At 36.3% G+C, this 12877-nt stretch overlaps 1 gene segment (V, D, J or C); it reads right to left on the bottom strand.

Moving 5' to 3' along the window:
- Positions 1-11352: 11352 nt before the first annotated feature.
- On the bottom strand, positions 11353-12513 carry LOC120592441 (T cell receptor alpha variable 26-2-like). The segment is given in 2 exon segments: positions 11353-11854; positions 12313-12513. Coding segments are annotated over 2 exon segments (489 nt in total).
- Positions 12514-12877: the final 364 nt, after the last annotated feature.

The raw sequence follows: 12877 nt of genomic DNA, 5'->3' as shown, positions 1-12877 counted from the left end.
GAACTCATAGAAACACAGTGGAAAAATGATTTCAAGCATTTGGGAGTTGGTAGGGGAAATAGAAAGAGGTTAGAGAATTATCTATTAAAATAAATTATAATTGAAATGATAATATAACTATAACTTATTAAATATATAATATACACATGTGTATAAATATATAACAAAGTCTACCATATATCATGTTATACATATTACATTATTTTAGCTCAGCCAGCCCCTTTTATTGTTGAATATGAACATATATAGTGTGTGTATGTATAATACATAATACACAGAAATACGGGCAATATGTGTGTACTGTATTGTGATATTATATGATAGGAATCTGAGACATACTTTGGCCAATTTGCTATTGCAAGTTATGATGGAAGCAGAGCTTTAAAAGTGCTTTTGTGTTTCAACTCTTACTCTTGCTCTTCTGCGATTTCACGAGAGTGTGCCTGACCTAGGCTGCCAAAGATTGGGGCAGATGGGGAGGAGTTTAGTACTGTTAGGTATCCGAGACAAGGCCATTCTATACCGGTCAATAGCCAGTTGATCTTCAGACATAACAGTGATCTCAGCCAATCCCAGCCTATAGTGTCACTTCACACAATTATAGTGAAACAATTGATTGTTCGAAGCTTCTGAATTTTGGAGTAATGTCTCATTATTGTACAATGGTTAAAAGACACAGTAGAATCTGTGGATGTTTAATTGAATAGTCTGTGATATGGCTTTGAGAAGATAAGAATACATTGCATTTCATTAGAATAGGGAGGCCCTACAATGATCTCTACATTGATTCCATGATTAGATTTCTCATGGTTGCAGAGATCTGGAATCTCTGAGCCCAACAAAAATGGAATGACTGCTGGAAGAGTCTCCGATAAAATTATAAAGCTTCCTAACTCAGAGGCCACTTTGGATGGCCACATGATTTTATTCTTTGGAATATGTTTCAGGAATGCTTTTAGCTTTTTTTCAGAAGAAGAATTAGGAGGAGGTTACTTTAAGTATATTACACTAGTAGACATACACACATACATGCACACATTAGAGATTACACTACACATGTGTTATGTACATAAACAGTCTCTTGCTTTTAGGAAAGCCACAGTGTCTCATCCAATTTTTTTTATTTTTCCTTCTGATAGCGGGATCTTTATGTTCTTTAGCTGAAATTTCTGTATTTAAGGGTCTGAGAATATTTCTGGCAGGAAGACAAAAAGTTCTTTCATAGAAATTTCGGTTGACTAATTTCCTTCTATTCATCACGTAAGTGAAAAGCATAAAACAATGATTAATGATTGAGGTGAATGGAAGCATATCGCCATCAGGCTACAAGGAAATAGATTTCATCTAGTTCCAACCCGTATTTCACAAATGAAGATATCTGAATGACTGACAGAATGCCAAAAGTCACACAAATTTACAGTGGAAGTTAGAATAAAAATGTCAAGATATTTTTTATTAGTTTCATTACTACTCACTCATAGGAAAGAAGAATCTCATGTAGGTAAGTTGGGCCATCTAGATCACTTGAGTTTGAAGCTGGAAACTGCCAACTCCCTGAGACACTTGATTTAATAAATGCTTGGGTTTTTCTCATGTTGTCTAAATTTTTCTGTTCCTAGAATGACCGTGGCCATGTTCTTCACTCTTGACTTTGCATCCTAAATGCTCAGTGCCATGGATTCATCTCAACTGACAATCAGGAGAGTACAAAGTAAGGGATTTATTGGAGCAAAGCATGGAAGTAACTTACAAAGGAAGAAACAATAAATGAAAATGACATAAGACATTCATCCTCAAATTTATTTAATATAAAGGCACAGTCATTCAGAAACTATAATTAGGGATCATTTTGTTCATTTTACACCAAAAGAATACATGTGATTGATGGACTCACAGAAACACAAACACTCATTGGGAAAACTTGCGTTAGGACCCTGGTTTCTCCCTCCCAAATGCCTAGATAACATGAGAAACAGGGTATCTGTGCTCTAAGTACTAGTGGGAATAAAACATAACTGGTGATTGGCACCTTTGCTAGAGCAGGTATCTCTCTCTAAATATAAATAAGAGATTGTTTAGACTCTTGGACACCTTACGCACAGAGAAAATTCTTAACTTGTTTATAGGACTTGCCCATGTACCAGTCTTCCTTAAAGCTCAGATTGCTCGCGTCCTTTAAAGCACATTTTCTCTACCTGCCATGTGTAAATGGAAGCAAATCAGTGTGCCTCCCAGTCTGAGACCCAGAGTAGGGGTTGGCTGGCCCCAGCTGCAGGTTTGAGTACAGGCTGCAGGTGCCTGGAGAGCACTGTGCTCTTGCTGCGCAGAGATACAAGGCTGAGTCTCCAGGCTGAGAGTTGACAATGTGCAGAGACAGGTGTTTGGCACTTACGTTGAGGTAGACTGTGACCCTTTCATCTTTATTTTTCTTATCCACACCTGAATTTATGGATATCAGGAGTGCAGGACCTTTAGCAGGATATTTTTTATACCAGGAGAAGTAATCAAACATATTGTTATTGTAGTCACAGTTCAGAATAGAAATTCCTCCTTCTTGCACACTCAGGGTTGGAGAATGTTGCTTAACCTGCTGCTGGTCACCATTCTTCTGTTGACTATTTACCCCTATTTGGAAAGACAATGACAGATTTTAAATTTTATCCTTAAAGTTTCCATGGAAAACATCGTGAGCCAGAAAGCAAAACAACACAGAATTCCCCAACCATCTCATCTCCCAGACTTGTAGCGTTCCTTGGAGTTTTCCTACTACGTTCCAACCTCCCATCCCAAACTCACAGTCAGTCTGAAGCCACAGAATCAACAGTGATGCTCCAAAGAGTTTGCCCATTTCTCCTGTGAAGACTCTGGTTGTCTCCTCTCCTGCCCAGGGAACGGTGAATCTGACCTCAGCTTTCTACACTTCATTCATTTCTTTCCACAGAGTCTTCTACTTCACATATGAATGAACAGCCGTACTTTTAGCTAAAGTTCACTATGAAAGGAGGCACCGCCCCCTTCAGTCACCATGGAGAAAACTTCTGAACATGCATTTCTGTATTTCGGTAACAACGAGTTAGTAATACCCTTGCCATCAAAAAGTTGAAATAAGAGATTTTAAGAGAAAGAAATTTTTTCAGGGCTCACTTATGCTTAATATATATCTATGCATAGGTTTCTTTATTTCAAGTAGAAAATGATAACTGAGAATGGGTGTTTTGTGGGGACACATAAGGGCATGATGTTACATTTGATTCAGTGTCACAAATTTAGAACATAGGGAGTTTGATAGCTTTGCCTTTAATGTAATTGCATTCTAACATGGTCTTCAGAGGTGTCCATAATTGCTCTGGTGAAATAAATGCCACAAGATAATTAAATCTGATATAAATCCTGGACACCTCTCTTCAAAACACAAATCAGCTCAACAAAATATATTTTCTGTATTAGATCACTCTTTGAACTGTATTATCTCAGACTTGGATGAAGTCATTTAACATGTTCTGTATTCTCAAATGAGAAAAGAATTACATAATCCTGTAAAGTCCATAGACATCCTGAGGACATACTCTTGAAACGTACCAAAAGATGCCAAAATGCAACATGTTTTCTTGCCCTCTTGCCACTTCTGGTTCATATCTAGCTTATGTCCACAGTCTAATGTAATGGAAGAGGGAAGAAGAATCTATCGTGCTTTCAGTGCTAAATCATTAGGCCACTAATGATTGCAGTTAAGGATGAATCCCAAAATAACTTTTTGGAATTACTTGAGCAAAGATAGAGAACGTAGAATAAAATCATTTTTGATGCATATAGTCTATGGGAAAAAAATATTTCCAATTTTTATTTGAATAATAAACATTCTGGGGAATCACAATGTTATCAAGTCTACTCTAACTGTCCAATTCAAGACAATCTGGTAAGTTATCAATGTTTTATACTATATAAATACATATATAATTCATACTTTTCCTCAATTTAAGTGCTCTATCTCCACCTCTTGTCCTTTTAAACTACTAGGTTTTAGGCTGAGGCATCATATACTCAGGAAGCTATCTCTAACTGACATCTATTTGATTTTATAACATCTTTGCTCTCCCAGTTTAGTCCGTCTCTTACTTTACAGAAACTGCATGATAAAAATAAATGTGTTCCTCACTAGACTGTTTATTTAACAAGAGAAGAAACTCCATTCAAATCTCCCTATCTAGTATCTCACAGGTATTTAGTAAACATTCATTCAACGAATGAACGTATAAAACTTTTGAGTAATGGTGGGGACAAAAATATTGTCCTCACACAGGTGAGGAATCTGAGATGAGATACAAAGAGAATGACTTGCTCACAATGATGCTGCTTCCTCGTGAGTGGAAACTAGTTTCTTTCCAATAGCCTTTCTAAGCATAACAAAGAGGAAAATGATATAAATACACACCATTGAATACCATCAAATCGAATAATCAAATGCCTTGTACGAAGTTGGAATTAAAAAAAATCAAGTGAAGGATTAGAGAGAATAGCAACGATCTTTCTTTGACACCTTAGGAGTTGACTTTCTTATGATTTCCATTCTTACATGAACGTAATATAGGGTAAGAAGGAAGATTCTTACAAACAACATTCAGAATAAAAGTATTTATTTTAACGCAGAACCTCTTTTTAAATGTACTTTTTATTTTGATTTAGACTTACATGCAGGGGTAAGAAATAATATAGACAGAGCTCATGTACACATTATTCAGTTCCCCCAATAATAACATCTTACAGAAATGCAATATAATATTATAACCTGGATATTAAAATTGATAGCCAAAATCAGAACATTTTCCTCCCTCAGAGATCCCTCATGTTGCCCTGTTATATCAAGTCCATTTCCCTCCTGCCTCCACATTTTCCTTAACCTTGGTGATCACTAATCTATTCTCCATTTCTATAACTCTGTCATTTCAAGAATGTTATATAAATGGAATCATACAGTATGGACATTTGAGAATTGGCTTTTTTTTCACTCAGCATAATTATTTAGAGATTCATTCCCATTATTGTTTGCATCAAGGTATTGTTCTGTTTTATTGCTAAGAAGCAGTCCATGAGATGGATGTCAAACAGTTTATTTAACTGTGCACCTATTGAAGGACATATAAATTGTTTTCATTTGGGGCTACTATGAGTAAAACTGCTATACACATTTATGTACAGGTGCTTATGTAAGTGGAGTTTTCAAGTTTTTTAGGATAAATGTGCAACAATACTCTCGCTGGGTCATATGGTAGTTGCATATTTAGTTTCAAAAATCTGTCAAACTGCTTTCCAGAGTGGCTGTACCATTTTACATTCCCAGCCGCAATGTATAAGTGATTGAGTTTATCTGCGTCCTTGTCAGCATTTTGAGTTCTCATTTTTTTTTTTTTAAATTTTAGACATTTAGATAAGTGTGTACTAATTTTATTGTGCCTTTGTTATTTTACTAATAGCTAAAGGCATCTTTTTATATGTCATCTGTATATTCAATGGAATGTCTCTTTATTTATTTTGCATTTGTTAATTGGAATTTTTTTCATTTTGTTAAACTGAGAGTTCATTATACAGTCTAGATACTATTGGATATGTTGAATATTTTGTTGGGAAACATTTTCTCTGCACCATAGCTTGTCTTTTTATCTTCTTAACTGAATATTTTATAGAGCAAATGTTTTTTAATTTTGAAAAAGTCTAATTTATCAATATCTCTTTTTATGGATTATGCTTCTGCTATCAAGTCTGAAAAAACTCTAGGTCCCAACAATTTTCTATTTTCTCTACAGTTTTTATAGTTTTGCATCTAACATTTAAGGCCACAATCCATTTTGTATTAATTCTTGTATAAAGTGTGAAACTCGTATCAAGGCGTTTTTGTTTCTTTGTTTGTTTTGCCTATAGGTGTTCAACTCCTCTAACACAATTTATGAAAAAGGCTATTTACCCCTGCTGAGTTGCTTTTGTATCTTTGTCAAAAATTAATCGAACATGTTTGTGCGAATGTATTCCGGGATTCTCTATTCTGTTCCATTATCTATATGTCCCTCTACCACTACTGCACAGTCTTGATTACTGTAGCTATATAATATCTTGAAATTGGGTACACAAATTCATCTCAAATTGTTTTATTCTAGTTATTTTTTCTTTCCATATATATTTTAGGTTGATTCTGCTAATACGTACAAAAATCTTGTTAGAATTTGGTAGGAATTGCCTTAAACTTTTATATCAATTAGGAGACACTTGATATCTTTAATATGTTGGATTTTCAAATCCATGAACGTGATATGTATTTTTGATTTCTTTATTCAACATTTTGTAGACTTCGGCACACAAATCCTAAATGTTTGTTTTCTATTTCATATGTTTGCGAAATTGTATTTTTGTGCAATTTTGTGCTATTGCATTTTTAATTTTGATGCCCGCATATTCATTGTTAGTATATAGAAATATATTAGATGTTCGTAAGTTTGTCTTGTATCCTATTACCTTACTGAACTCACTTATTAGTTCTAGAAACATTATTGTAGATTCTTTGTGATTTTCTATGTAGACCATTATGTCATTTGTAAATAAGGACAGTTTTATTTCTATATGCCTTTATAACCTTCTCTTGATGTTTTAACTGTCTACCATATCCAGCATTAAGCTGAATCAAAATAATGAAAAACACCCTTGTTTTGATCCCATTTCCAGGGGGAAAGTATCCACTTTTCCATCATTAAGTATAATATTAGACGGAAGGTTTTGTAGATGCTCTAACACAGAGCCTTATAACTGGGTTGAGGGATTCTCTAGCTGGAATCACTGACTCACTGATTTTTCTGACGTAGAGGTTAGGATGTTAGGAATGGTTCTGTTTAGGTCAGCGATAGTTACTAGATTGAATATTTCTTAGCATTTCAATTTTTTTGAAAGTGAAATCACTTTGATTTACCAAGCATACACTTCTCACCACCATGTTAGAAGCAAGTAAAAACATACAAACCTCCTACTTTGTTGCTGGGCTTTGGGACTGCAGCTACCTGTTTGGGTTCAGGCTTCAGGTGCCTGGGATGCACTGTGTCTCCACAATAAGGAGGTAGGTGGTTGAGTCTCTGGTGTGGTATGCAGAAAGCTCTGCTCATCCTGTATGCTAATAGTGGCCCTTAATTTTTTTCTCCTCCTTTTCATCCCCATTTCAGTATATTAGAATAAAGAATCATAGTTCGCTGCATAATATCTTTTTCTTTTCAGATATGATTCCATTTTCCTTTCTCCTTTTTTCTCCCTCTCGCCTCACGAATTGCGTAGATCTTTTCTCTGTCCCTTTCTTTCATTCTTCTGCATTCCCAACATGTGTGTGTGTTACACTTTGTAGATGTCACACACTTATTGGATATTGTTTCTTTTTTAAAATCTTTTACTCTTTGCTTTTCAATTCTAAAGAATTCTATTGTTATATTGTCTAGCTCAAGACTTTTCCAATCTACTAATGTAGTGTCCAATCTACTAATAAGAACAGCAAAGTAATTTTTCATTTCTATTACAGTGTTTTTTCCTCTAGCATTCCTTATCAGTTCTCTCTTAAGATTTCCATCTTGGTGCTTATCTTGCCTATCTATCTTGGCTGTCATCTACTTTATCCATCAAAGCCCTTAAAATATTAATCATAGTTGTTTTAAATTGCTGGGCTGATAATTCCAATATCCCTGCTGTGTTTGTTTCTGACCTTGCTTGTTGTCTTCAAATATGTTTTTTGCCTTTTGGTATGACATATTTTCTAGATAGCCAGATATGATGTACTGGGTAAAAGAAGCTATTGTTAATAGACCTTTATTAATAAGTTGGTGCAATGTAGGGGGAGAGGAGCGTTCTGTACTCCTATGATCCCATCTCTGTTTTAGTAAGCCTATGCTTCTAGACTTCGAACTTTACGACTGTGTTTAACCATTTTTTCCCTTCTGAGGAATCAGAGAATGGCCAGACTAGGCTGGAGTTGAGCATTTCCCTTTTCTAGGTCAGTTATTCCCTGGTAATATCGCAGCAGGTTCAGCTCTGGTTCACTCGTTTCCCCTAAGGGCAGGCCTTGATAAAAAGAACAGAGTGCTCTTATCTATTTTAAAATGGTTCCTTTTCCTCTCTCCTTGCCACAAGTCTCTGAATTTTTCTTTGGGAAACCGATTGAACTCCTGGAGGTATTTCACAAAATTAAAAGATTTTGTTTTACTGGGTCCTCCTGGAATTTTTGAGTCTCTGACCTGTCCACACCGAGCCTCCAGCAATCCATCAATTACAGTTCGTTTTTTCCTACTGGGCCCTGGTCTGTGTGGTGGTTTCTGCTTGTGAATCTCTGCTCCAGAAAACAGTGACTGTGTTAGCCAGTCTTTGCAATCTTGAGCACATTGGTTTGCCCTGGGCCTTCCCATCTCTTTCTCATGAATCCAAGAAGAGTTGGTGATTTTTTAGTCTGTTCGGCTTTTTACTTGTTGCTAGGCCAGTGTGATCACTTCCAAGCTCCTAAAACTGGAAGTCCCTACAACATACATCTTAAATTAGCACCACATCTTTCATAGTCATGCTAATTTAATATCAATAAAATACTGAAACTATCTTCTAACACAGAGCTGCTTTTTCCTCTGTTCTTTTGGGCTATTACTGTCATGTAGGTTATGTCTATATATGTTATGACCCAACAATAGTGTGTTATCATTTTTGCTTTATGAAATCTTATGTCTTTTTTTCAAATAAGAGGAGAAAGGCGGAAAACATACTTCTAGTGTTTTATATAATTGTAAATATTTACTATTTCCTGTGCTCCTCTGATGGGTTTGAGTTACTGTCTTGTATCATTTCTTTTCTCTAGAATAACTGCATTCCTACCTCTTCTTTAGCTCACATTATTATGTATATTATAACTAAAAGACTAATCCTGACAATAAAAACTGAAATTTATTGTTTTATGCAATTTTCTTTTAAATTAAATAGGAAAATTAAAATGATAGGAGACTATCATTTATACTTATTTTTACACTTACCTACATAATTGCCTTTATCTGTGCTCTTTATTTCTTTATGAGCATTCAGATTAATATCTGAGACTTCTTCCTTTCATTCTAAAGAACTTCCTTCAGTGTGTCTTGTGAGGTGGAACTTGCGGCAATGGATTTTCTCACTCTCAGTTTATATGGAAATGACTTTATTTTACCCGAGTGGAACATTGTTCTAAGCAGCTTCTAGTTTAGGCAAAGGATTGATGGGGGGAAAAATCGATGTGTCCCTTAGAATGAAGATTACCTCAGACCCTGAGGTGTGGATGGAAACCATGGCTGTGTGATATGGCAGCAGGACGAGGATCCTATGTCAGATCACAGCCATTCGGAAAGACCTGGAAGAGTGCATGAGCCGGCTAGGGTTGCTGGAAAAAAGCCCCACAAACTGGGTTGCTTTAAAAACAGAAATTAAGTGTCTCACAGTCTTGGAGGCTAGCAGTCAATAATCAAGTGTCAGCAAATTATTTGTCTCTGAGTGTGGTGAGGGAAAGATCTGCTCCAGGCCTTGTAGATGTATCGTTCTGATCTCTGCCTTTGTGTTTACATGCTATTCTTCGACATTGTGTGTGTGTGTGTGTGTGTGTGTGTGTGTGTGTGTGTGTGTGTTTACAAATATCTCTCTTTTATAAGGATCCAAGACATAACTGGATTAGGTCCACCACAGTGATCTGATTTTAACTTGATTATCTTGTAAGACTCTATTTCCAAAAAGGGCCACATTCTGCAGTACTGGGAGTCAGGAACGCAACACTTGCGATATATGAATTTGTGTGCGTGTGTGGCAGTGATGCAATTAAATGCGTCAGAACCGGTCAGGCGTATTTTTTAATCAATGAGTTTGTTATTCATTAATTCTTAAATTTGTCAATTTCTACAGTTAAAATGCAGAATGTAGGAGACCATCATTTCGATTAAGAATCCTGTCTCGCCCTGTGAAATGTCTAACTCTAGCATAGCTCCCAAGTCTGTCCCTCAGACTCGATTAGAAGAAAATGTAGGAATTTAGATATATCAACTTGGAATGGAAAAATATTTGTTAGAATGCTTAGATTTGACAATATAAAAATAAAAATAACCTGGTAACAGTTGAATAAACAAATTTAAAAGATACAACATATATGAAAATATTATGTACTATATGTGTAAAACAGGCAAAGTAATATTTATGTTACTAAAAGAATTTTTATAAAGAAACAAGAAAAAGACAGTCTATTAAAGTGACAACACAAGAACAAGTTATTCAAGTGCCTTAGTAATCAGGAAAATGTTAATGAATACTTGAAGAAAATGTTTTTGAGTTATCCAAAATATAAAGTATTGCTAATAGTGTTAACCGAGATTTAGGGAAATAGGTTTTCCATATCCTGTGGCTCACAGTGTAAATTGTTAGAGACATTTTAAAGGGCAACTTTTTAATACCTATAAAATTTAAAAATAAGCATATCTTTTGACAAAGCAATTTCTCTTCTAAGAATAAGAAAAAGAAATATATAAAAATATATACTGGATATATGTACAAATAAACATATATGTATGATTTAGATTATGATAGCTAAGACAGGTAAAAAATTTAAATACTATCAATAGGTAAGCATATAAATTAAACTACTATACAAGAATAGTGTGAGTTTTTGTATAGGCGTGAGTACAACATGAATTGTATTAAATACAAAAATAAAAAGTTCCAGAAAAATTCACACATATTGATCCAATTTATGTAAGAAAATCAGGTAGATATTTATATGAGCATCCTTGTAAATGAAAAGAAATGTGTTCCTCAGGACACATTCCAAACTGTCATCATGGGTTAGTGTAAGAGTTGAACAGGAAAATGAAAGGAAGTGGAGAAAGTCGGCTATGAGCTATCAGGATTATTCGACACATGTAGTATCTAGTCATTTCCAATGAGAGAGGATTTGTGTATTTCTTGGGTAATAATAGAAATATTACAACATGTATTTTAAAAATTAAATTAATATCCACACATTTGCTGCCCTTTTACAGTTTCCCCCAAATCATCTGCATCTTAAATGCGCGTGCTACACGTAAGCAACAAAGAAAATTGCTAATTACTGGTGGATAAAGAAATCAGATTCTGAAGTTCATTTCAAATTTGGAGAGGTTGGAAAGACTAATATGGGTCCAAAGGAGCAAGTCTAGGGAATAACCAAATGGTTGTTCTCACTTGTTTTAGTGAGACTGAAGCAGAAAGCAACATTTGACTAAACAAAGAACCATGACAAATTCTCATTTCCTTTCCTTTTCATTACAGGTTTACCACTGTGGTTATCAGTTTTTCTGTAAGCTTTTTAGTTTCTTCAATAGTGTAAATGCTTCTTGCTCATCTTTGTTCTCCTTTCATTCTTTGCTGTTTGATTTCTTCACTATCGTCTCTTTACCTTTTCTTCTATCGGGTTTTTCTGCACATTCCTGTGCAGTGCTCTCTTTAGATGGTGTTGCTGCTCCCCTCCCCCACCAGGGAGATATTGTACAGGTGCAGCCCCCTCCATCCCACTGTGTGTCTCTCAAGATGCAGTAGTAGGCAGCAGAGTCTCTCAGGGTGACCTGGGCCAGGATCAAGGTACTGGACTTCCTGTCTGTGGCGATGATCAGAGACGTCATTCCATGGCTCACATTGCCTTTCAGACCCTGAATCACATACTCTGGACCCTGGCCGGGAATCTGTCGATACCAGTGTATGTACTCAGTTCCACTGATTGTGGGGTGGTTACAGGGCAGGTGCACGGGTTCTTCTTCAGTACTCTCCACTACATCCGGCTGTGTGGACTTAGCATCACCCATGATACCTTGAGGGGTTGATAAACAATAGATTAGCTCTGGGATGTCAAATCTGGGTGCATCTAAGTTCAGGTTCATAAACAATCCTGAAACTCTGTTCTCTGGCTGTATTTGTACTGAAGCATTTTCAGGTGTGTTTCACAGGACAACAGAAACTTTACTGCTTTTTATTCCTAAATATTTCAGAGACACAAGGCCAAAAGTAAATTGCTATATTCCAGAACCCTTGGAGTCACTGAACCTGCAAATCCTCACAGGCTGAGAGCTATGGGGCTCAGGGGATCTTCTGTGAGGAGTGGATATGATAAACTTCTCCCAATGATGCTCAGATACTCTAGAGAAGCACACAGTCACATAGACACATAGAAACACATCATGTTATTTCCCCCTAGTGTTTGGTAAAGTGCAGGGGGAGAAGTAGAAGCAGGAGATACTTGCACTTTGTCTTCAGTCCCAGATCACTTACCCAAAATTAGGAGAATAGTTATTCCTGTCAACGATCTCATACTTCAAGTGTAATCTGGGGCTCCAGGCCTCAGAGCTCAGGATCTGTGTCTAATCCTCCATTTGCGGAGGTCCCAGCAACCACACAGCAGCCACTAGCACAGCCTCGACCAGGAAGCTCTCAGAGGGTGTTCCCCAGGCAAACATCAGCTAAAGACAGAGCAGTCTCTTGGTTGGCTCTACTCCCACCCCCAGAATGAAACATCAATTTATAAAGAGGGTAAGGAAGTTTTCCCAGTGTCTAGCCCTCATTCAGGGGATTGACACTGAGATTAGTTTCAAGCTTCAAACTCAAATAGTCTATGTCTGAGTGAGTCTAAATAAGTAAAATCTTCCTCAGGTGGTCAACCATCCCTCATTTGTGGTACACAGCAAATCCCACCACTGAACTGGTATGAAATGTCCTTTAATCCAAGAACCTGTTGCTGAACCTTTGACTACAAGGGGAGAAGGGAATTCCTTTCTGTATTCCCAGCCAGAGCAGCAAGTTACAGGAGGAGGTATACGTAATTTAACTTCCATAGTTA

This window comes from Pteropus medius, unplaced genomic scaffold (assembly GCF_902729225.1).
Source record: "Pteropus medius unplaced genomic scaffold, Ma_sr-lr_union100, whole genome shotgun sequence".
NCBI classification, from domain to species: domain Eukaryota; kingdom Metazoa; phylum Chordata; class Mammalia; order Chiroptera; family Pteropodidae; genus Pteropus; species Pteropus medius.
This window is presented reverse-complemented; position numbering and strand designations above follow the sequence as displayed.